The 21,351-nt window shown below is 41.5% G+C and overlaps 4 protein-coding genes across 6 annotated transcripts; 3 read left to right on the forward strand and 1 right to left on the reverse strand.

Annotated features, from left to right (window-relative positions):
• The first annotated feature begins 940 nt into the window (after positions 1-940).
• On the forward strand, positions 941-4,961 carry LOC109474515 (putative defense protein 3). The gene is made up of 4 exons (XM_019774808.1): positions 941-1,210; positions 3,675-3,894; positions 4,402-4,466; positions 4,755-4,961. The coding sequence occupies exons 1-4, from the start codon at positions 1,006-1,008 to the stop codon at positions 4,832-4,834; spliced, it is 570 nt and encodes a 189-aa protein (XP_019630367.1). The 5' UTR covers positions 941-1,005; the 3' UTR covers positions 4,835-4,961.
• A 1,416-nt stretch (positions 4,962-6,377) lies between these two features.
• LOC109474507 (osteocalcin 2-like) lies at positions 6,378-9,474 on the reverse strand. 2 transcript variants are annotated; one of them, XM_019774798.1, is made up of 4 exons: positions 9,398-9,474; positions 8,982-9,117; positions 6,831-7,423; positions 6,379-6,770 (listed from the first exon to the last, which is right to left on the reverse strand). In XM_019774798.1, exons 1-4 carry the CDS (start codon positions 9,443-9,445, stop codon positions 6,531-6,533), a joined length of 1,017 nt encoding a protein of 338 aa, XP_019630357.1. In that variant the 5' UTR covers positions 9,446-9,474; the 3' UTR covers positions 6,379-6,530. The 2 variants fall into 2 exon arrangements, with proteins under 2 accessions (XP_019630356.1, XP_019630357.1); XM_019774797.1 differs by having other exon boundaries at positions 6,378-7,423.
• A 304-nt stretch (positions 9,475-9,778) lies between these two features.
• LOC109474419 lies at positions 9,779-13,280 on the forward strand. The gene is made up of 7 exons (XM_019774714.1): positions 9,779-9,874; positions 10,044-10,260; positions 11,341-11,421; positions 12,011-12,123; positions 12,301-12,517; positions 13,047-13,168; positions 13,227-13,280. The coding sequence occupies exons 1-7, from the start codon at positions 9,788-9,790 to the stop codon at positions 13,278-13,280; spliced, it is 891 nt and encodes a 296-aa protein (XP_019630273.1). The 5' UTR covers positions 9,779-9,787.
• A 230-nt stretch (positions 13,281-13,510) lies between these two features.
• Positions 13,511-15,485, forward strand: LOC109474521. 2 transcript variants are annotated; one of them, XM_019774814.1, is made up of 4 exons: positions 13,511-13,769; positions 14,090-14,212; positions 14,629-14,742; positions 15,174-15,485. In XM_019774814.1, the coding sequence occupies exons 1-4, from the start codon at positions 13,568-13,570 to the stop codon at positions 15,212-15,214; spliced, it is 480 nt and encodes a 159-aa protein (XP_019630373.1). In that variant the 5' UTR covers positions 13,511-13,567; the 3' UTR covers positions 15,215-15,485. The 2 variants fall into 2 exon arrangements, with proteins under 2 accessions (XP_019630373.1, XP_019630374.1); XM_019774815.1 differs by having other exon boundaries at positions 14,629-14,715.
• The last annotated feature ends 5,866 nt before the right edge of the window (positions 15,486-21,351 follow it).

A 21,351-nucleotide genomic window follows, 5' to 3' on the forward strand; every position in this document is an offset into this window, starting at 1 on the left:
CAAGGTCATGCCAGACAGGTAAACAAAGAGAGATCAAAGGTAGAAGGTGATAGGTCCCTGGCTGATCTGGTCTCAGTGTACCTGAGCCCGCCTGTGTGAAGGCACAGAAGGTGGAATTTGTAAGGTACAGTGTTAGGACAGGAGGTGGCGATCAAGTCTTTGTCTTAACGCATCACTGCTTCAATTGTAAACAAGCCATTTGTTTCACATGTCCGTCAGCAACAAAGGTGTGGACGGAGTCAAAATAACCTGTACAACACAACAGCGAAAACGTTGTAGAAAACTGGTGCAAAAACGATACAGTAAAAGGAAACAATCGGAAAAGGAATATTCCGAGACTTTCAAACAAACAAACAAACACACACACACACACACACAAATATGAGCTTTGTAAGAAAGTAAGAAAATATGCTTTATGGTATGATGACGGAGAATCAACATTTTGCTACAATTTACTGAGCTACACCAAATACAAGTGTTGGTACAAAACTGTATAGCTAGCAAACGTATTTTAGCGAGTCTTTCGGTATTTGCGGAGAGCACGAGAGAGACCCGACAGAAATGTTTAGTATTATTCATGTGTAGGTATGAACGTCTTCTTGGGGCGTTCAAGTAGGGAAAAGGCGCAAGAAGTTGGCGCAAGGGCGTGTTCTCAGTCGTAACCAACCGTAACTAAGTGGACAGTACCATTTTGTGCCTGTGAGTTGAGTTGAAGCAATCCTAGGGAAAACCGACTAAAGACGAGCCTCATAATTCCAACATTTTTCGTTGCAAAAATCTAGCGATCTCAGAGAGTAAACTTATGCTCTAATCTATACTTGTGAGCTGTCAAAACCCTTGTTCTTCCTTACAAATAACTAGCACCTAAGCACACACACCCCTCAGGTGTTGTTGGAATGGTTCGCTCCTTTCCATAGGTAACGGCCGTCTCAATCTTAGCTTCAAAGTTGCAGTGAACACATCTGCGTTCAGCTCTCAAAGTTACCTCCAGAACTTAAGATAAAAATGTGTCGTGTTTGGTTGTCCGTTTTTCTGGTGTACTTCACGGCGTGTTCCCTGCAGCTTGGCGCGTGTTTCCCGGGCGGGGCCCCGACGGACGCCTGCCAGAACCTGACGCCCGGGCACGTCAACATCACCGCCAACTCCTCCGCAACACCCTTCACTCTCATGCCGGTCAGCACCACCTACCAACCCGGAGGCACACTGGTCGGTGAGTAGCAACTAACCTTGTACATGTCAGCATCACGATCACTGTTTGTTCCGGACTCGATGCACAAATTCTTGTATAAAATTTCGATTTTTTTTTTCGGAGACCAGCGTGATGTAAACAATGGTATGGGTATGCATTTTTGATAGCCGCTACCAGAACTGACCACAAATGGATGCTTTCTCTAATTGAAAAAAATAAGATACGAAAGCCTTTGCCTTTCGGTGAGTAGCAGTAAACTGTACCAACTGATATTTTACTTGTCAGCATCACAACCTGTTTGTCTCTCGTATTCGATCATTCATGTAGAAATTGTCGTTCAAAAGGTCACTTTTGTTCTAAAGGAATAACTGAAGAGCAAAATGTTTTAACATCAAAGTTGAATTAAACTTTTGAAAAATTATGAATTTGACAGTTTAACCCCTCTGAGTTTCGGTGGCCGGCAATTACTTGCAATCGTTTCGAGCCGACCGTTACAAAAAATACGCAAATTTTACTTCAACTGATTGTGAAAATTCTACCAGAAACAGACTTGCCTACAAGCAAAAAATGACCGCAAAGGGATGCTTTCTCTAACTGGAAAGATGAAGACACGAAAGCCTTTGTCTTTGCAAAACTGGAGTTGACTTAAACTTTGAAAGAGATGGAAATCCATTATGGCTTTCTGTTGACTATTAGAATCGACTGGAAGCGACCGTTACACAAATGGATATTATGCTCCGACAGTCTCTTTTACTTGAGAGGTCTTAAAAATCCACTTCATCTGTCGTGAAGTGAGAAGGGAAAGGCGAGTGTTGTGGAGACAGGGTTTTTGTTTCTTGCCAACACGTCTTGGATGACTGGGCTGTTAAAGACATGATGGAAACGGAATAAAATTACTTTGGACGTTTTATATACATAGTACACTAGTACTACATACACACGTTTTCCACAGTAAATCTATACTGCCTAGCTAGTCCAATTCGTTGTAGGATTTTCAGATGACCAAGTTTCCGCCACATCACAAGTGAATTTTGTACCCCACATCTTTACTTCGACTGTCACAAAAACATTCTGTATATGTGACGCCGTAAAAAACGAACATAGCTTCCTATGCTTTTCCAGTTATAAAACGAGTAAAGAGTATATATAGGAGGCCCGCCAAAAGCTAACTCGGATGCTCAACCTCTATTGTACCCAGAACCGTGCCTATCTAGTTCCATACCAGACCAGTGGGTAAGGGTTAGGATCAGGCACGGTTCTGGATAGTCTCCGTGCATCCAAGAACGTAGATTTACTCTAGGCATGGTTCTGGATATGCATGGACTATCCAGGACCGTGCCTGAGCGTGGTTCTGGTCAAAGCACGGTTCTGTATAGAACAACTCCCCTACACCCTCTCCCTAGCCGCACTAGATACATGTAGATATTCTTAGATTTCCTCCAGTTTCCTTCGGGTAATACGTAGACTGGATGACAGTAGGCCATTGCAGGTTTTCCAACACTATTAATGTAACGTACGCAGCTTACATCTTTTCTTACATTGATTCAGTTGAGAAATTCTATTAGAGTGCGGAGTCCACAAGACTCTGTCAACAAAGACCGAAGAGGCACTTGACACTGCACGCTCAAGTGGTAACATTTTAACCAAGAAAGCTTTCTCGTCAATTAAGGCGGGGCTGGCTCCGCGGGAAGTACAGACGTATGTCAAACGCTCACACTCCAGAACACTTGACAGAAATATAAAGCCTTTTGCAGCAAGTGTGGTGAGACGATAGAACTGTGCCGTGTTTCAATAGGAACTGCGCGAGAAGTAGGTTTATGTACTAAAATAAGTACGGTTCAGACCTCGACTTCTTTTGTTAGCTCTAAATTATAGATAAAGGTTGCAATCACTGCATATATAATATATTATTGATATCGACGCAATAGGTATAAGGTATCGTCCTTTAGCATGTAGCATATGAGTTAGAGAAGAGAATAAGAAAATATTTCTTTAAGACGCTGACTTTTTTGTCCTAAGGGTCCATTTCATTGTGAAATCCAAACATCCGATAATGTGTTCGTGAAAACGGTATGTCAAGTGCCTTAAAAGCATGTCAAAACCAACATGAAGTAAAGAAAGAAAATGTCTTTGCATGCAAAATCTAGTTTGAATGTCCTCTAAATGTCACTCACTCACTCACTCACTCGCTTACTCACTCACCCACTCGCTCGCTCACTCACTCACTCTTGCCGCAGTCGCTCCTTACCCTCTCACTCACTCACTCATTCCACTCACTCACTCACTCACTCACTCACTCACTCACTCACTCACTCACTCACTCACTCACTCACTCACTCACTCACTCACAGTAATAGTCCCGTACGTAGCTCGTCTACCATAGGGGTAGTCTGAGAGAGAGGCATGGATAGATACGTAATAGACACATAGATAGATATAGATATACGCATTTATGTATATGGCGTTTTCCATTACTTTCCACCAGTTAGAGTGATGGGTGCGGACTTCCGAGGCATCCTTCTGCAGGCCCGAAACAGCACGAACGAGGCAGTCGGCTTCTGGTCGGACTTTCCCGACTTCACCCGATCTCTGACGTGCAACAACTCGGCAGACTCCGTCACTCACCAGAACACTTCGGTAAAAGTCGCCGGAACCAACTTCACCTGGAACGCGCCGAGGGAGTCCCCGGGGGATGTCGTTTTCTGGTACGTCCGTTTTTATCTTTATCGTAGATGACCATATATGGTATTTGCACTCACGTGATTATGACGTAGGTATTGTAAACCAGTACGTCCACAGAACATACTGCAACAAGCAGTAAGTGTATTGCATGTATTAGAAAAAACAGACGATCGTTTTTCTCTTATATCTCTAGCATTTTCGTCACTATTTCCCCAAACAAGTACAATTTTTTTTCCTGATCCATCGAAAACATCGATATTTTTAAATACAAAAATGTTTTGGTCTTACCAACACATTCCACTACCACGATCAATTAAAACATTAAGGTAAAACGCGATTCCTGTTCTTTAGGGAAATTGATAATAGTTAAACCATTTCGTCCAAATTTCCAAGAAACTGGCTATCAATAACTTATCTATTTATTCATTTATTACGATTGACCACATACATAATATACATGGAGGGCATGGTGGAACAGTTGCACCTAAGTGTTACTAGTATTATAAAAGTTTGTCTCTTTCTCTATTCAGGGCAACAATCGCCCAGTCCCGGGAGCAGTACTGGGCCAACATCACCTCAGACACGGTCTCTGGAGGTAAGACTTATAACATATTACATCGTCGTACGATTTTGATGCTGTAGAACCATTAATTAGCAGGCTGTGACACAACCAATCGCGGACAAGGATCTAAGGCAAACCCTTCCATAACAAGCCAGCAGAATTTTGCAGGACATATGCCAGGCTATCCCAAGATGTTCTCATTTCGCCATCGTGCTACGATCGCACGAAGTGCGTAACCAGACCCCAAATGACAAGTGTAACGATAGACTAATCTTTAGGTTTTTATACAACGTTCTTACAAGTGTTATCTTGTCCTTTCAGGAAACCGAGTCATCCTCCAGTTTGGAGTCTTCAGTCTGCTGAACATCATACTGCTGACTAACTGGATGATAGAGGGGTAGCGACCACAGCATACTTGATACTAGAAGGGTTTTGGACAAAAACTGTACCTTGAACTTGTGTTAAGTAGTTTAAAACAGATCACATCAGAGATACAATGCTGGCAGGCATCTTTATATTGCTCGAGAAGCTAGTTTTCAGCATTGGAGCATGTATATTTTGCGCAAATGGGTTATTTACTTGGGAACTTATTCTAAGGATAATCGGTTGTATTGCTGAGAATTCTATTACTATGAAGTCCACACATCAGACCTGTTGGAATCTGTTGTAACCATTTATTTACATGGTTTCATATACATGTGACAACTTCAAGTTGTGTGCTTTTAAGAGAGTTGAAATAATTTTCTTGCAGTTGAAAGTTTGTCCCTTACTATGACATTAGGTTTGAAGAACATATAGTAGCTGCAGATACATGTATCTGACTATGTTACCTATGTGTAACATTCAGTATTAGTATATCAACAAGTATGGTGAAAGATTTTAGCATTGTTTCACTGACATACATACTTCAACATTTGTTACTAGTAGGTCTGTGTGTACATTGTATTCGTAGACACTTTAAGATGAAGAATTGTTTTGTTTTGTATATATAACTAGAACAATACATAGGGTACTTGTAATACCAGGATGCTCTGTTTTGTCAGATTCAAAAAGATGTGTTCTCATTGTCAATGAAGTACTTTCAGTATTTATCATTAGTCAAAACATGTTGTTCTTACACACAGCTATGGAAACCTCTGACATAAATTTTGAAACTTCATGCACACATTATACATAGAAGTATTAAGCACACATCCAATTGGTTTTGACTGGACAGAACTTATTATCTATTTTATTTCAAGCAAACAGTGCCAGTAGAAATCCTCTATACATACAGTCTTAAACTTTGTTGTAATCTTAGACTTCACACATTAGATTAGCATTTTATAGTCTTCAGTAGTCCTGACTACATAAAGAAGGAACAAGTCAAGAAAGTTGCAGACAGTGTCTTTAAGCAGTACTGTTGTCTCTCTACTTCTTGTTGGACGGCTGAGGCAGACGGTGCTGGTCACAGGACGCGTCGATGTCGTAGAAAGACAGAGGGTTGTAGGAGTAGTACTCTGGTACTTTGTACACAGGTCCAGCTGCTGCTGGCTTCTCTGCAAAATACATGTAGAAGGAAAATAGTCAGGCAACACGTGACTGAAAAATTGTCTACAGTAACTCCAACTTAGGCACCCATAATCTCTGACTTCACAACATGTTTAAATGCATACACTTAGTTGTCCAGCAGCAAAGACAGAATCACATTCAGTCTAGCACACACTGAGTCTTACAAATTGTACAGTCCTAAAAAAAAATCTACACTAGAACCATGGTAAGGGGGAAACAAGGTTAGTCACGTATGGGACTGCATCCTTTCCAGTGACAGTTATCTGCAGTGGGAAGTAGAATGAACTACATGTAGTCCATATTGCCCTGAGGGAAGTGGCAGTGGGACTATAGAAAACAGTTGGCAAGTACATTTTGCAATTGTTAATATCCAAGGCTCTATGTTATATGTACCTCATCTGTCTACCAGACATCTTATGTAATAGGAAATATGTGTACTGAAAGATTAGTCACAGAGAGAGAGAGAAGAGTCAGTGTGGTACATGTGTTGTACATGAGAGGTGGGTGGGGGAGGCGAGACAGGGAGGCCAACAGGGTTCATCTGTCCTACAACAACCTGCCTCCCTCACCTGTCTCTGCTGCCTCCCCATCCAGACCAGGTGTGCCGTCTCCACCTGCTGACAGGTGTTCATCAGATGCCACCTGCGCTTCACTTGCTTCATTTGCCTGGGCAGTTGCCGCTTGTTCCAGCTCCGGTGATTTGTTTATGTCAACTTCACCCTGCTCTTCTGGAAAAGCTGATGGTTGTGGTGTAGCTTTGGCATCTTCTTCTTTAACTTCTGCAGCCTCTGGTTCTTTAGTTATCACTTCTGCAGCCTCTGGTTTTTTAGTTATCACCCCTGCAGCCTCTGGTTCTTTAGTTATCACTTCTGCAGCCTCTGGTTTTTTAGTTATCACCCCTGCAGCCTCTGGTTCTTTAGTCATCACCCCTGCAGCCTCTGCAGCTTTAGTTATCACCCCTGCAGCCTCTGCAGCTTTAGTTATCACCTCTGAAGCCTCTGGTTCTTTAGTTATCACTTCTGCAGCCTCTGGGTCTTTAGTTATCACCTCTGCAGCCTCTGGTTCTTTAGTTATCACCTCTGCAGCCTCTGGTTCTTTAGTTATCACCTCTGCAGCCTCCGGTTCTTTAGTTATCACCTCTGCAGCCTCTGGTTCTTTAGTTATAATGTCTGCTTGTCCACCGACTGTCTCCCCTTCAGAATCTGAACTAGAGCTTGAACTTGTCCCAGAGCTTGAACTCGACCCAGAGCTTGAGCTTGAGGATGTTGTCCCTTCAGACGCCAGCCCTTCCCCAGTGGTAGACTGAGACTTGGCTTCCTCTGCTGCTGCTGCCATCTCTGCTACAGCTGCTGAGATGGTTGTGGGCTGACCTGCTAGATCCTGGTGTGCCTTGGCTGCCAGTGATTCCCCAACTTCAGGAACACTCCCTCCCTCTGCTTCTATTGCACCGGCAAGACAATACATATCTTAATCTATCCCTTCTTAAAACAATTCATATACTGTTAAAGAATTTCTTTCTATCTTTTACTGTATTTGGTACATCTTGAGCTGCTGAAGACTTGAAATGTTTTGCCAAGCCAAAATCAGAATCCTGGAAGAAAAAGAATGGTGAAAAAAGTTAAATTCTATTGCAGATGTGGAACAAACAATGGTTTAAGACAATCACCTTTAGCATCTTCCCCAGCTTCACCTTGCAGTGTGGAATGTCTTGGCTCCCCTTCCTCTTTCTCTGCCTGAACTACAGTGTCTTGGGTCTGTGTGTCTACACTCTGTGCCTTCACTAACAGTTCTACCAGCTTTCCTTTCCTATCGGACATCTTGAATTTGATTCCCCTTTCTTTGAGAAGTTGTCTTAGCTCTGAGACTGTTCTGTGATTACCAGGAGTACTTTCACTGAGCTCTGAATATAATGACTGATGAGGTGACGACAATTGAGAAGACATGTCCCTGTTAGTGTTACTTGCTGTATCTATCCCTGATGATATGTTCCCATCCTTGGCTTCTGACTCCCTGAGAAGTGTTAGAAGGTCTGCTTTCCTTGTTGATGCTTTAAACTTAATGCCTTTTTGTCTGAGAAGTTGTTTAAGGACTGAAACCGTCCACTGGCTGGCTACATGATTAGGTGTTCCTGTTGTTGTTGCCTCACTTTTAGACTTCAGTCTTCTTGCACTCCTGTCATCATTGGGAGTATTTGACACCGGATCTAAAAAAAATAAAAGACAAGGGCAAAAATCACAAAAACGTTTGGTTCATCAATTTTTGGGGTCAATTTTTCCATTGTTCAAGATCTAAACTGAAGAGGAAAGACCCAAGGGACCATAGAAAATTCTTAAGAAGACTGAAGTGTTCCTTGAGGCAACAAAATTGTGAAAAATTAGCACATGATTTAAACTGATGAAAATGACAATGTATGGCCATGGCATGGCGCTATGTAAAACACCCTTACCATGGAGATGATTGGCCCTATGATTGGGGTAGAGGGGATATTGGAAAAGGAAAGTGTTAAGTGGAGTGAGTGGCACGTTGGTGTCATGTGCCATGATGAGATTATACTCAGAAAAAGTATGAGAGTTATTCAGCAGAGTTATTGTTCTACCAAATGATGGGTGGTCAACTAAAAAAAAAAAAAAACTACACATATGTAGATCAGCAATCAGAACCATGAGTAAAATCAACTAACTATACTGATAACACCAAGAATATTACAAGCTGTCACCAGATATACATGCAGCTATACTGAATTAGCCTGAGTGTCAGCCTTAATAGCTTTTGTCCACTCCCCACGATCAGCTACCAGGCCAAAAATGCATGCGGGTTCAGTCTTTTTGGCCCTTAAATCGTGGGGAGCAGACAAAAGCTAAAGACTAAAAGAGGCTGACACTCAGGCTAATACGAAATGTCTGGTTCTTTGCAACAATATCCAAAAACATGCTACATGTACATCCAATAATTAAGGAATAACATGGTCACAGTTGTCTAGCTTCATGGAAAGGTTACCTGCGGCCTTGGGGGGAGGAGGTGGTGGTGCCTTGGCCCCCTGGGGTGGGGTGGTACTCCCCCCTGCGTCAGTAGTGAGTGGTGCATGTTGGAGGAGGGCTGCACATGGTCTGGTCACCTCAGGTCTCAGAACATACTATATACAGAGAAAAATACAAACATGTTTATCTTATATCGTTCTGACGTACTCAAACGTTTTAAGTTTGTTGTCACTTTCTGATCGAGATGATATCTAGGTCAGGGTTACTACCCCTCCCCCCTACGAAAAAAACCCGCAAAGTTTTATCCAAAATATCCACTTAACAAGCACAAGAAACCTCCCAAATATGTTCTTAACCCTTTCACTCTTACATAAAAGTTTATAAATCTGTCTAAATGTTGCTTTTTTCTGTGTAAACGGCAGAAAATCTAAGCACCTTTCCCGCAGAAGTTAGAAGGGCGCCAATCCGCATGGGCGCCGCCATCTTGGATTACGTCGTGGCAAGGCATGCCGGGAGAACGACAGGTGTGCATGAAAACAGGCCTGGGTCGATTGAAAGTGAAAGGTCTTGAGAAGAAAATACACCCATTTACGTGCTTAAAGAGAGGCTAAAGAGACATAGCCTGGCTTCAGTACTCTGACAGGTGAAAGACGCCATCTATGCGGGCCTAAAAAGTCCATTTTGTGACGAAAAGAGTCTAACATTGGCAGGTAATGCACAAAAACACCCCTACATAGCAGGTAGAATGCTCTGGGAAAATCCCGAATGAGGTCACGGGAAATTTCACCTGGCCCCTTGTTTTTTCTCGACAGTAACCAGACTGACATGGAGGCATCAGCAGCACCTACCAGTCCTACTGATGCAGAAATAAGAGAGAAAGTCCGCTCCATCAACTACAGCGATACTGGGGAGGTTGGTATTAAATAGAAGAAATGCTATATAGTATAAGTCTGTATCTGTGTCTGAATAGTCGGTACAACGAGTATAATCGCGTGTTCGCCTCTGTGTGTTTCTTTACTATAAGAAGGGGGTGAAGTACTAGTATGCTATCCCTAACAAGTTCGATGAATTGTTTCCACAGGTTACCGTAATGGGCCGACAGATCAAATACAACACCAGCATGCGGTTTGAATTCAACACGATGCAGCTGATCTATTACTGCGAAGCGTGGGACATCGGGAGCGGCCAATCTGACAACTCCGGTAAACGCGAGAGCCGCCAGGGGGCAGCAGAGCACGCCATCGAACACCTGTTCAAGCGCCTCAGGAAAAATGGTACTCTCCAAGCGAAGGTTTCGCGTAAGTAGTAGCCGGAATTTCTTTCATTGGCCTCTCATATCAAGGTCATACTATTAACCTAGAAAGGCCAACATTCGCTTGGGAGCAAATGCAGCAGATGGCTTCACCACATCCCCCATACCAAAAATGGATCTATCCCACGATGGCTGCCAATAAAACTAAGTCTATAGCCCCCATGCAGCAATGGGATCTTCCAATGCCTTCTGTTAGAACATGTGAAACAGTGTTCTAGAACCAACTGTCATCTGGAGACTTGGGTTTTCAAGCTACAATCGCTGTTTTTACTGAAAGTAAGGTAAATGAAAGTATTAAGTTAAAGTATAAAAGGTAAATGAATAGAATTTTTGTTAGTTTACTAAAGAAATATTACATATAAATACATGTACATACAACGAAAACCTTGTGGCAAGCCCCCCTTAATACGAATATAATAATACATATTTGAGGTGTGACATGTTACAAAGAATGTTCGTCTCGAGAATATTATCAATATAGCTAATATGAAAATAATGCATTATAGAAATAAAGCTTGTTATTCGATGATGCACTCTTAAAGATGACGTATTTTGCATATAATAAACATTGATTCAAGTGTCTATTCTTTTCCTGCTTTTCAATTTTACCATACAGTATATCCGTTTTCGTTAGCACAATATGTTCAGAAAAGGTGTCGAGCCACCAGCAGCAAACGTCGTTCCAACTAGTAACGTAACAACAATCTACAAACAAGTGGCTTAGGTTTTGTTTGTTGTTACAAAATGGACATTTGTCTGAGTCTGTAACTTTAATTTTTTTAGATAGCAATTTGTCAGCAAAAATCTATGTATTATCTTATACTGAAAATACTGTAGTTTAACATTCTTAGTGCATATGAATCATAGCGGCTAGATTCAACAAATTTTGTTTTTCAACTGCTTTGTGAATGTTTCGTCAGACAATAATGAATTATAAAACTTCCAGAAACCAGGACCTCTAGGTTTATAACAGGTAGAAATAAGGGTTAATGTAACAGCCCTGTGCTCTGGGATAGGAGAATTTATTAATAAATTATCAGTTTTGACAGTCTTCATTTATCTCTAGCGGAGCTAATGAGAAAGATTGGACGGGCAGAGTGCGCAGAGGACGCGGAGAGAATTGCGGCAAGTGAGCGGCAAGGTGCAGGTATTAAACAATGTTCCAGAAACACGCTTAATAATTGCGATTGCATACACAAACCCAAGAATGAAAGAGTTATCTTTAGATATTGACCATTATCTCTCAGTGTAAGTTAAAGCAAAATACAGATATGTTTTGATGTTTCTATTTCATACACAAATCACAGAATAAAATAGTTCTTTAGATATTGATCATTCGTTGTCAGTCAGCGCAAGTCAAAGCAGATTTGTTTTGATGGGGGCCTGCAAGTGGGGGTCCCGACAACGCTCTACGCTGAATTCGGAAACTTCTCGATTACGCTTTACGATAAATTCCAAGTGGCTACAACGCATTACGTAGAATTAAAATGGCGAATACGCTCTACGCAAAATGCGCCAAATACGCTCTACGTTGAATTAGCGGCCCGTCTACGCTCTACGTAGAATTAAAACGGCCGATTACGTTATACGGAAAAGGATTTGCAGTCTCTATTTTATAATTCGTGCAGGTTGACGAGTGATCCTTACATATGAGTTCTACAACGGCCGCACTGTGTGATGTAGCGATGTGGTACACATGCAAACATTCACTGATTAACGATTGAAGGTCTATGCAGATTTCCCTGACAGTAACCAGACTGGCATGGAGGCACCAGCAGCCCCTACCAGTCCGACTGATGCCGAAATAAGAGAGAAAGTCCGGTCCATCAACTACAGCGATACTGGGGAGGTTAGTATTAAATAGAAGAAAATGCTATATAGTATGAGTCTGTATCTGTGCCTGTACAAATGTATAGTCGGTACAACGAGTATAATCGCGTGTGTGCCTCTGTGTGTTTCTTTACTATAAGAAGGGGGTGAAGTACTAGTATGCTATCTCTAACATTTCCGATGAATTGTTCCACAGGTTACCGTAATGGGCCGACAGATCAAATATAACACCAGCATGCGGTTTGAATTCAACACGATGCAGCTGATCTATTACTGCGAAGCGTGGGACATCGGGAGCGGCCAATCTGACAACTCCGGTAAACGCGAGAGCCGCCAGGGGGCAGCAGAGCACGCCATCGAACACCTGATGAAGCGCCTCAGGAAAAATGGTGCTCTCCAAGCAAAGGTTTCGCGTAAGTAGTAGCCGGAATTTCTTTCATTGGCCTCTCATATCAAGGTCATACTATTAACCTAGAAAGGCCGATATTTGCTTGGGAGCAAATGCAGCAGATGGCTTCACCACATCCCCCATACCAAAAATGGATCTATCCCACGATGGCTGCCAATAAAAGTCTATAGCCCCCATGCAGCAATGGAATCTTCCAATGCCTTCTGTTGGAACATGTGAAACAGTGTTCTAGAACCAACTCACTTACTGTCATGTTTGGGTTCTCAAGCTACAATCGCTGTTTTTACTGAAAGTAAGGTAAATGAAAGTATTAAGTTAAAGTATAAAAGGTAAATAAAAGAATATAGAACACTATAGTCCAGGCATTTGGTGCCAAGCTACCCTTATGCTGAATTTCAGATTATTTGGTTTTTGTATTAGTGCACAGGAGCCAAAAATGTACATTTTTGGTTAATAGTGAAAAACAATAAGTAAATTATTATAATGTATTTCCTTTATATGCTGAATATCGTCTATGAATCTTTTTTCTGCAGATGCCTTTAAGACACTAAAGCACCTGTTGACAGAGGTGAAAATAGCAGACGACTTCCGTACTGACACCTACTACAGACTGTCCATGCACGTGGCTGAGTCAGGTCTGACCTTCCGTGCTGAGGTACCGAAGGATGGAAACTGTCTGTTTCACGCCGTGGCCGATCAACTCTTCCGTACAGAAGGGAGACGAACTAGCCACGTGGATCTACGCAGACGGGCAGTTAACTACCTGAGGAAGAACCCATACAATGTAAGTTATGTATGCTTAAGGACATGTGACTATGGTGGTCGCATTAGATTATTTGTGATGAAAAACACTTAAGTCAAATGTAAAAAAAAATGCCGATTGGAAACAATTGAACATATGATAAGTCGTCCACCACGCCACCACCCTCAAAAATGTTATCATCAAAATGGATTTTCACCGTTGACTTTCAACTTGATTGACATTTTGCAGAGCCGTGGGGATCATCTCAGGGCCTTCGTCTCAGATCAGAACTGGGACCTATACCTGGACACCATGTCACGTGACGGGACGTGGGGAGACCACATCGTCCTACAGGCCATGGCGGACATGTTTGGTCATGACGTCAGCATCGTGTCGAGTGTAGAGGCGGAGAACTACGTCACCATCCTGACGCCAAGTCCCGGGACTGCCGCTAGGAAGGAACCTCCACTTCTGCTGGGGCATTATGCAGAGAACCACTATGCAAGTCTTGATAGTACGTTAGATAGTAACCTATGTGCCTGAGCGTGAGCAAACACCAGAAGTGATATATTTAACAAACAGGTTCAGCATACTTACGTGAATACAGATTCGTCTCGATATTTATTTAAGGCATTTATTAGGTAGAACACTCATTAGTGTTCACTGGGAATTGAGGTACAATTCTGTGAAACAATGTAAAACAATGTACAATGTATATACATTGTTGTATATATACCGATCAGGATCAAAAACAACTGAATACATACGATATCGAGAAACAAACTTTCATGAAATATGATCAAATGCTAACGTTATCACTGTATCAAATACCAGGGCGCAGAAAAAGGAAAAGGTCGGCTGCCAGCGTCAGTTCATCCGACCAAGAAGAACCAGCAACGCGACGAAAACAACCGCCTAGGTCGGCAAAGCAAGGCAAAGGAGCAGGACGGGCAAACGGTGAGATCAAATTCATTCATGTCCAACATGTAGCCTACCTGCCAGCCTGGTTGCCCCCTAGTTAGTTAATTTATCAGTACTATTAAACACGTCGCTACCAACTGCTTGGTAAGAGGGAAGTGAGGGAACACCCCAAAAAATAAACTAAAATGTGACCTATAGAGAATGAAATATATCGATATATTCAATCTATACGTTTTTTTCTAAATCTTTCTTTGATATCATAGATAATGCAGTATGGCACTCCAATGTTTACATTAATATTGCCTACACAATGGCAAGCAAACATCGCATGACATGTACGTTTCGAGCTCTGTACGCATAGTGACACGGCACTAATTCTTTGTCCTTTTCTTTCCATGAAAAAGACTTAGTATAGTACATTCTCATTTTCTGTAACTTCCTGCTTTCTGCAGCTACGCCTGCGAAGTCGAGACCAATCGCAATGGTACAACCCCAACTCCGGCCAGCAGACGACTCACCATTGCCATGGCAGCCTCGAGGTCAATATAACGGCCCATCAGAAATAAGTTAGTTACAATACAATAATGCTTAATAGCCGCAAATGCAAAGTATGAAAGGAAGAACATTGCTCTAGATGCCTACAGCTTCTATGACATATAAAGTAGATTGACATCTGAAGTAGTCTGTCTTTTTTTTTATCTGCTTATTGAAAATGTCTAAACAGCACATATTGATAAGCCGCCCGCTAGCCTTTTAAAGTAAATACATCACGTGTATGTTAACACGTTGCTTATGTGTTAGCTGACTTTGACTCAATATCTGTATACAGAACTGCTCTTTATCCGGAATAAACGGGCATAACTCAAATTTTGGGGCGTAAGAAAAAACTACGAACTTCAAGTCTTCTATGATTTGATGGACGCTGGTTGAAGACTTACATTATTTATCATCTACATATTAGATTGGTTTGAACATAAGTGTTTTGTTTTTATTTCAGGTTTATCAGAAACTTCAGATGATGATTTTGAGTCGGTATAGACCGATTCTGGCTGTTCATTGAAGTAACTCGGTGTACAGTGTCCTGGAGGCCGGCCATGGAATCGTTCTACTGGGATCGAACTAAAATATTCTGGGCAGCTAATTATTTTTAATCTATTATTAATCTGTAATAATATGAGCTCAAGAGTAGCATTTATGCAAAACCGGTTTATGCAATCAAAAGCTGTATATGTTGATTTACTTTGTTCTAAATTTGAGATGTACATTTTACTACTCTGAAAAGTTATTTTTCGAAGAAAGTACAAGCTAAACGAGAAATCAGGATAGTTGGTGGAATAACAATGGAATAATGAACGCACATCACTGATGTATATGCCATGTACTTAAAGCCTACCTACCTACTTTGATCACGTGCTTTGATGCTATGTCATTCTAGATCAGTGTCTGTGCAATACTCCATGAGACCGCATGGAAGCCACTGGCTATGTACGAGCGAGGAGTGGATTACTAAACATATCCGTATGGGGCGCTTTTGAACTGAAATGTTGTGAGAGTGAGTGAGTGAGTGAGTGAGTGAGTGAGTGAGTGAGTGAGTGAGTGAGTGAGTGAGTGAGTGAGTGAGTGAGTGAGTGAGTGAGTGAGTGAGTGAGTGAGTGAGAGTGAGTGAGTGAGTGAGTGAGTGAGGGGAGATTGGCAATATTTTAATGTCGTTTACAAAATTTACATTCAACAAGTATTGTATGAACAAAGAAGAACAAGCAACCAAGAATACAATCCTCCACCTATCCAAGCTATGCTCATTGAAGGAAGCGGAAAAAAGACGGCCTGCTCACTAGCTTCTGATGAACCATCGATACCCTGTGTTGAGCCTCATTGCATCATGTTAGGTGTCACAGCAAAGCACTTGATGATATAATAATCAGAGGCCGGAACTGTCGAGTCATGCAAATCTTATCATTTCTTGAAACGTGTAAGCTGTCAGATGAAGGGACTCGATTTGACCCTTCTGTGATCCTGGAGGCGGCTACCGCGCCAACACGCTTGGCTTCCCTCACTTCCAGTCAGTCCTTATCCGAGAGGCTTGTAACAAATGTGAGAAATAAACTAACCCGGAGGTATCAAATCATAGATTTCTTCCTGTTTATTCTATCAAATATTAAATCTAGTGTTTAGGGATTCAGTCACAACACCGCAGATGTGGTTCTAAAATCAAGAATCAAGGACAACTACTAGTAGTTATGAACTGAAAAAAAGACTCCGCCAGACAGATATAAGCATAACGAAAGTCACTTCTAAGAAGTACTGATTATAATTTGTCGTTGTGTGGTCGGTTTAGCTTGCAGGGCGGCGCCTCCGAAGAAAATAGAAAGGTGTAACTCGAATTTGTCGCTTTTTGTCTCGAGTATAGTTTAGTAATTAGCATATTGTCGAAAAAGGATTATCGTACAAGTCGCAGCATCACTGTCCCTCCCCCTTTGTGCCGTGGGAAATGATCAAGCTTACAAGGGGCGTTAGTCTCCACCAGACTTCATTTGAAGGCTGAATAAATCGTAGAAATCGGCCTAAAAAGGTATTAATTGGCGAGAGAAGGTAGCCCACCTTCAGCCTACGAAAGAAGTCTGGTGGAGACTAGTAATCCTCAAGCACATAGCGAAGAATTACACTCCACAAGTGCATTAAGCTGTTGCCATGGTAACGCCCGGCACAAGTGTATGACTGAGGTCATGTGAGGTGTCTCCTTTCGAAAATAAATTTGAGAAAAGAGCTCCATTGACAGTGTATACAGCCTGCAAGTTGCAAAGTATTGAATACACTGAAGTTTCTTCAAAACATTTGTGGAGAAGTAGGATGGAAAATTTAATATTTTCTGACGAAATAGACGTTATTAGTTCAAGACAGTGTCATAGCTGTCGTCATTCCAGACATTTTGATGACTGTAACATCTAGGCCGTACCATTTGCGCATGGGGGTCAATGTTACTTAAGGAAACTTGGTGATCCGTCAAAAATGTATCTATATGATATCATTAGAGTTTTATCTTATTAGAAACATAAATGACTATATAAGAGTATGCTACTTTTATCAGGATATCACTATGTAGAACAGGGTGAGGTATAAGTATAAAATTGATATTACCTATTCTAATATGGTGTCGCCCATATTTTCCCGCTCTTTTAGATGTCAGTCATAATGTATCTAAGGACAACCGTTTCAGACGACCGTTTTGTTGTACAAAGTAGTGTCCTGTTCTGTGCCGTCTTCGTCTGTTTTTACTCGGTTTTCCTGTAAGAAATTCTTCAACATTTCGTTCAGAATGGTGAGTATACACCTCTAGGCAACCAGTAGAGAGCTATTTTCTTCCCTTTGCGCCATGAATTAGAGGGAAATTTGGGTAACAAGTGCGTGTCGTCTGCGAGGCATGTCACGGTCAGCATGGGGGTTGTAAAACTCGTAAATTTGCCACAAGGGGGTCAGAAAATCGGATTTAAACGTTCTGAACTCATTCATTTACAACTTGAGCGTTAAAAGGTACCGAAAATGGTGATTTCTTAGCAGAACAAGCGTAAAAGAGTTTACGTAGTTCCTTTGGTTGTGAAAAAGCGAGAAACTTGGACATTTTCACCTCTCAGACATTCGATATTCATTGACGTCTGCTCACATTTTGGAGCAACTAACAAACAACGTCGAAGGTCACAATTACATACCAATATATTGTAATTTCAAAGCGGTAAGTTAGAATTGGTATCAGAAGAAAAATTTGGAAGTCCTAATGACATTCTATAGATTTCTGGACTTGAATCGTAATTTGCTTTCCTAGCCGACTTCTTTGATTAAAAAAAAGGGAAATTATACTGAAGGTCAAATTAAATTTCAGTCCCAAAAATTAAGAAAAATTCATGTATATGACAGCGAAGCCTCTGTTCAAATAACGCTCAATTTTGCAATCAATTCCCACGGGAAAATGGCTTGAATTTTTCAACACAATGTGCAATGGCGTTTTTTGTTTTTTTTTGTTCTGATTGACATTTTTGCCGAACTGTACGTCCCGGAAATTTCAAAGACACGCACGACAACATGATTCATGACATTGGTGCCGTTTTCTTATTCCCAGAATAATTAATAGGGTAAGTTTTCGTTCCGGTTGCGGCGCCGGGGTTAGTCGGGGGCGACATGCGGGGGAAGGTGCGTGGGCCCCCGGGGGAACATCTTGTCCGTACGGGCCTCGAGTTTCCGCACCGAAAAGTCCCCAAACGTGCTCTTGAAATTCCGTACAAGATACTTTAGTTTATTTTCCCATAGAAAAATGCAGATCCCTTGGTGAAATCAATTCACTGGCACGTGTACGTTTCATAAGAAAAGCCCGTTGCGACCTCACCGGAGGTAGCGGGTCTCTTGCTCGGGCTAGGGTGGCCTGTACCGCCGGAGAGTCGACAGGTGCCGCCTGGTTATTTTCCGAGTCAGATCCCACAACCACGTGTTGACCAGAAGCATGAAATCCAAACCATATGCTGAAGATTCCTAGCTTCCCATTGTTTGGAGCAGGTGTTTTGGATAAAGTGTAGAATGTTCAAGAAGGAAACATGTTTAGAAAAGCTGGACTTCAGGAAGAAAATTGATAAGCAATTCCATCAGTTGTGAAATATTGCTTCATTTCTTTGGCACAGATGAGACAAGTGAAAACAAATAAACAAACAAGCACAATACTATGATAAGATGGTTAAAAAACAGCATGGTGTTTTCTTGCTTTTGTGATAAGATGGTTAAAAAAACAGCATGGTGTTTTCTTGCTTTAGTGCCATACTGGCAGACAGTACATGCAAGAAACACAGTCAAGGACTTGCCTGAAATTCATGACATCCCCAGTGGTCCTTGAAAATTACTACAAATCTCTCTTTGCCAACTCTTTCCAGAAGTCCTTGCAACTGTGGAGCAGGAACTAAGGCTAATTGATGAAGCTATCAGAGCAAATTAATGACCATAAAATCAGTACCAGGCTAGCTCAGATGGGCTAGAAAAATGTAGAAACCTGTTTGCCCACTTACCGTCGGAAATCTGGACTCTTTAGCCATTATAAACCACTCTTATTTGTCCATCCCTAACTTGGCTTGGTTTGCAAGGTATTTAAGTTCAACTAGTGTAGCTTTTTTCTATGTTTCTTTTAGCCTCTACCAGGCTTCAAAAGTAGCTGAAAAGAGATGATGGAACTGATAACATGCCTGGGGAGTTGGCCAGAGCAAAAGGAGGTCCCTTCAAGATCCTTCAACCTCCTTGGTCAGAGCAGCTAACTGGCCTTTTATATTATTAAATAGCAGGGGAACTTCACCTAGGCCCTGGCATGTTACCTGTATATTTGGACAATTTCTACTTCTTTCCAATTTCTACTTCTTTCAGCCATTTCTGAAGCCTGGTAGAAGCTAGTTTTCTTTCTGAAAGGAGCCCATCGCATAGACAATTCGAAACACTACTGATACATACATCCTTGTTGATACACTGAATGAAGCTGTTTTTGCCTTCTTGTATCCAGCTGAGAACCCTAGACAGACATGTGGTGGTCTGGTGGTTTTTAGAGTGACAAATGAGCCCTCTGAATTGTCACAGCTATATCAAGTCACACTTCCTGTTCCTTGGTCATGGTTTTAGACATCTTTTTGACAAAGATGAAGTGATTCCTGTGGTAACAAACAGGAAATGTTGAGCATGCAGTTGCTATACGGCTCTCCTCTTTGCATCCAAAAGCCCAAACATTTCCGAAAGAATGAAAACCCCGTGTTGAAGAAATGTAAATCTAGATTTCTAACCTCCTTGGTCAAACTTTCTAATGTCCATTGAAGCAGATCATCAAGCAACCTACAAATAAAAAAACAAAGCCTGATTAAACAAGTCAAAAATAGGCTGAAGCCTACTAACCTCTTCTTGGAGACTACAAGTTTCGGTTTCAGAATGTTTGCATAAGCTTGGTGGTTTCCCTTTTTAATCCTATTGAAGACTCCAATAATGTTTGCTTTTCCCCAAGAGCCCAAAGGGCATTTCATCAGTTAGCACCATGGTACCAAACCACTAATGAGTTTGTGAGCAAACGGTAGCCTCTTGTCACCTCCTTTTTGATCTGGAGTCCAGTCAGTTGTTATCAGGCTAACAAGTGTTATAACACACTCCACTGTTGACTGAAATCCTTGGGAACTTCAAGGCTACTAAGGCTGAAGTATTGAAAGAAAATTCCAAGTTTGGTACTGCAGTCAAATGAGAGAATATTAATAGTTGACTTCAGAACTTTGATTCAAAATGTCACCTTTTGGAGTCAACAATGTTGTATCAAGGACATAATGTCCTTGGTTGTATCAAAATAAAAGCAATTTTTCAATTCAAATCCCTGTTCTAAAATGCTGCTGATATCAATAGAATAGGAGTTGTACAGTAGCAAGAAAAGGAGGCTAGATTTTTTTCGGTAGACCTTGTCTTTGGTTCATTTGTGTCGTTTGGTAACTACATATGGAAACCCTGGCCTCCTGTGGGAATGTGAGGTGCTAACCACCTGATTGATCTGTGCTCATCTCAGCTCCTCCACTTCTCACCTAGGTGGTGAGATCCCTTCTGTAAACCTTACCTTCTGGGGCATTGTTGTTCCCAGTCATGAATTACAAAGCAGTCTAGTCTCCCTGTTGTTTTCATATTTCACAGTGGTATACAACTTCAATCTTTCGAGATGGAAGGATGCCTACTACTACTACAACTTCAACTAGAGAGACGGGGTGCCATCTGATTTAGTTTACAAAATAAAGTGTTTTAGGCTTTTAGCCCTGGTAAAAATAAAGCAAGGAGGCTAGAGGTAGCTCCATGGTTACTCAGACTAGACAATGCCTTTGTGAAGTTTTTAAAAGTTTTTAGAAGTCTTTAGTTCTAAAGTTGTTGGTAGGAAATCATGTGATCCTTTTTTCTACAGTTCCTTATCACCCACGTATTCTCTCTACACTTGAAGCTGAAAAATTTGACCTCTACTGGCTCCAGATTTTAAGATATCAAACCTCTGAAATTTGTTACAGAGTTCTAGAGAAACCTTGACTGAGGAGGTTAGATCTACAATTTATAACCTCCTTTGTTTGCCACAACCTGACTCACTTTTAATCCAATCTGTTTTCATTTCTTCATCCAAAGTTGATGAATAGCTTGATGATGAC

This window comes from Branchiostoma belcheri, unplaced genomic scaffold (assembly GCF_001625305.1).
Source record: "Branchiostoma belcheri isolate BF01 breed outbred unplaced genomic scaffold, Haploidv18h27 scaffold31, whole genome shotgun sequence".
Lineage (NCBI taxonomy): Eukaryota > Metazoa > Chordata > Leptocardii > Amphioxiformes > Branchiostomatidae > Branchiostoma > Branchiostoma belcheri.

Coding starts and splice junctions, on each gene's coding strand:
- LOC109474419 (XM_019774714.1), top strand. CDS start 9,788: ATGGAGGCATCAGCAGCACCTACCAGTCCTACTGATGCAGAAATAAGA. Junction 9,875..10,043: donor ACTACAGCGATACTGGGGAG/GTTGGTATTAAA, acceptor TTGTTTCCACAG/GTTACCGTAATGGGCCGACA. Junction 10,261..11,340: donor TCTCCAAGCGAAGGTTTCGC/GTAAGTAGTAGC, acceptor ATTTATCTCTAG/CGGAGCTAATGAGAAAGATT.
- LOC109474515 (XM_019774808.1), top strand. CDS start 1,006: ATGTGTCGTGTTTGGTTGTCCGTTTTTCTGGTGTACTTCACGGCGTGT. Junction 1,211..3,674: donor ACCCGGAGGCACACTGGTCG/GTGAGTAGCAAC, acceptor ACTTTCCACCAG/TTAGAGTGATGGGTGCGGAC. Junction 4,467..4,754: donor CTCAGACACGGTCTCTGGAG/GTAAGACTTATA, acceptor TTGTCCTTTCAG/GAAACCGAGTCATCCTCCAG.
- LOC109474521 (XM_019774814.1), top strand. CDS start 13,568: ATGTCACGTGACGGGACGTGGGGAGACCACATCGTCCTACAGGCCATG. Junction 13,770..14,089: donor CCACTATGCAAGTCTTGATA/GTACGTTAGATA, acceptor ATCAAATACCAG/GGCGCAGAAAAAGGAAAAGG. Junction 14,213..14,628: donor AGGAGCAGGACGGGCAAACG/GTGAGATCAAAT, acceptor TGCTTTCTGCAG/CTACGCCTGCGAAGTCGAGA.
- LOC109474507 (XM_019774797.1), bottom strand. CDS start 9,445: ATGGCGGCGCCCATGCGGATTGGCGCCCTTCTAACTTCTGCGGGAAAG. Junction 9,118..9,397: donor TTCTAACTTCTGCGGGAAAG/GTGCTTAGATTT, acceptor CTCTGTATATAG/TATGTTCTGAGACCTGAGGT. Junction 7,424..8,981: donor TCCTCCCCCCAAGGCCGCAG/GTAACCTTTCCA, acceptor CCGGTGCAATAG/AAGCAGAGGGAGGGAGTGTT.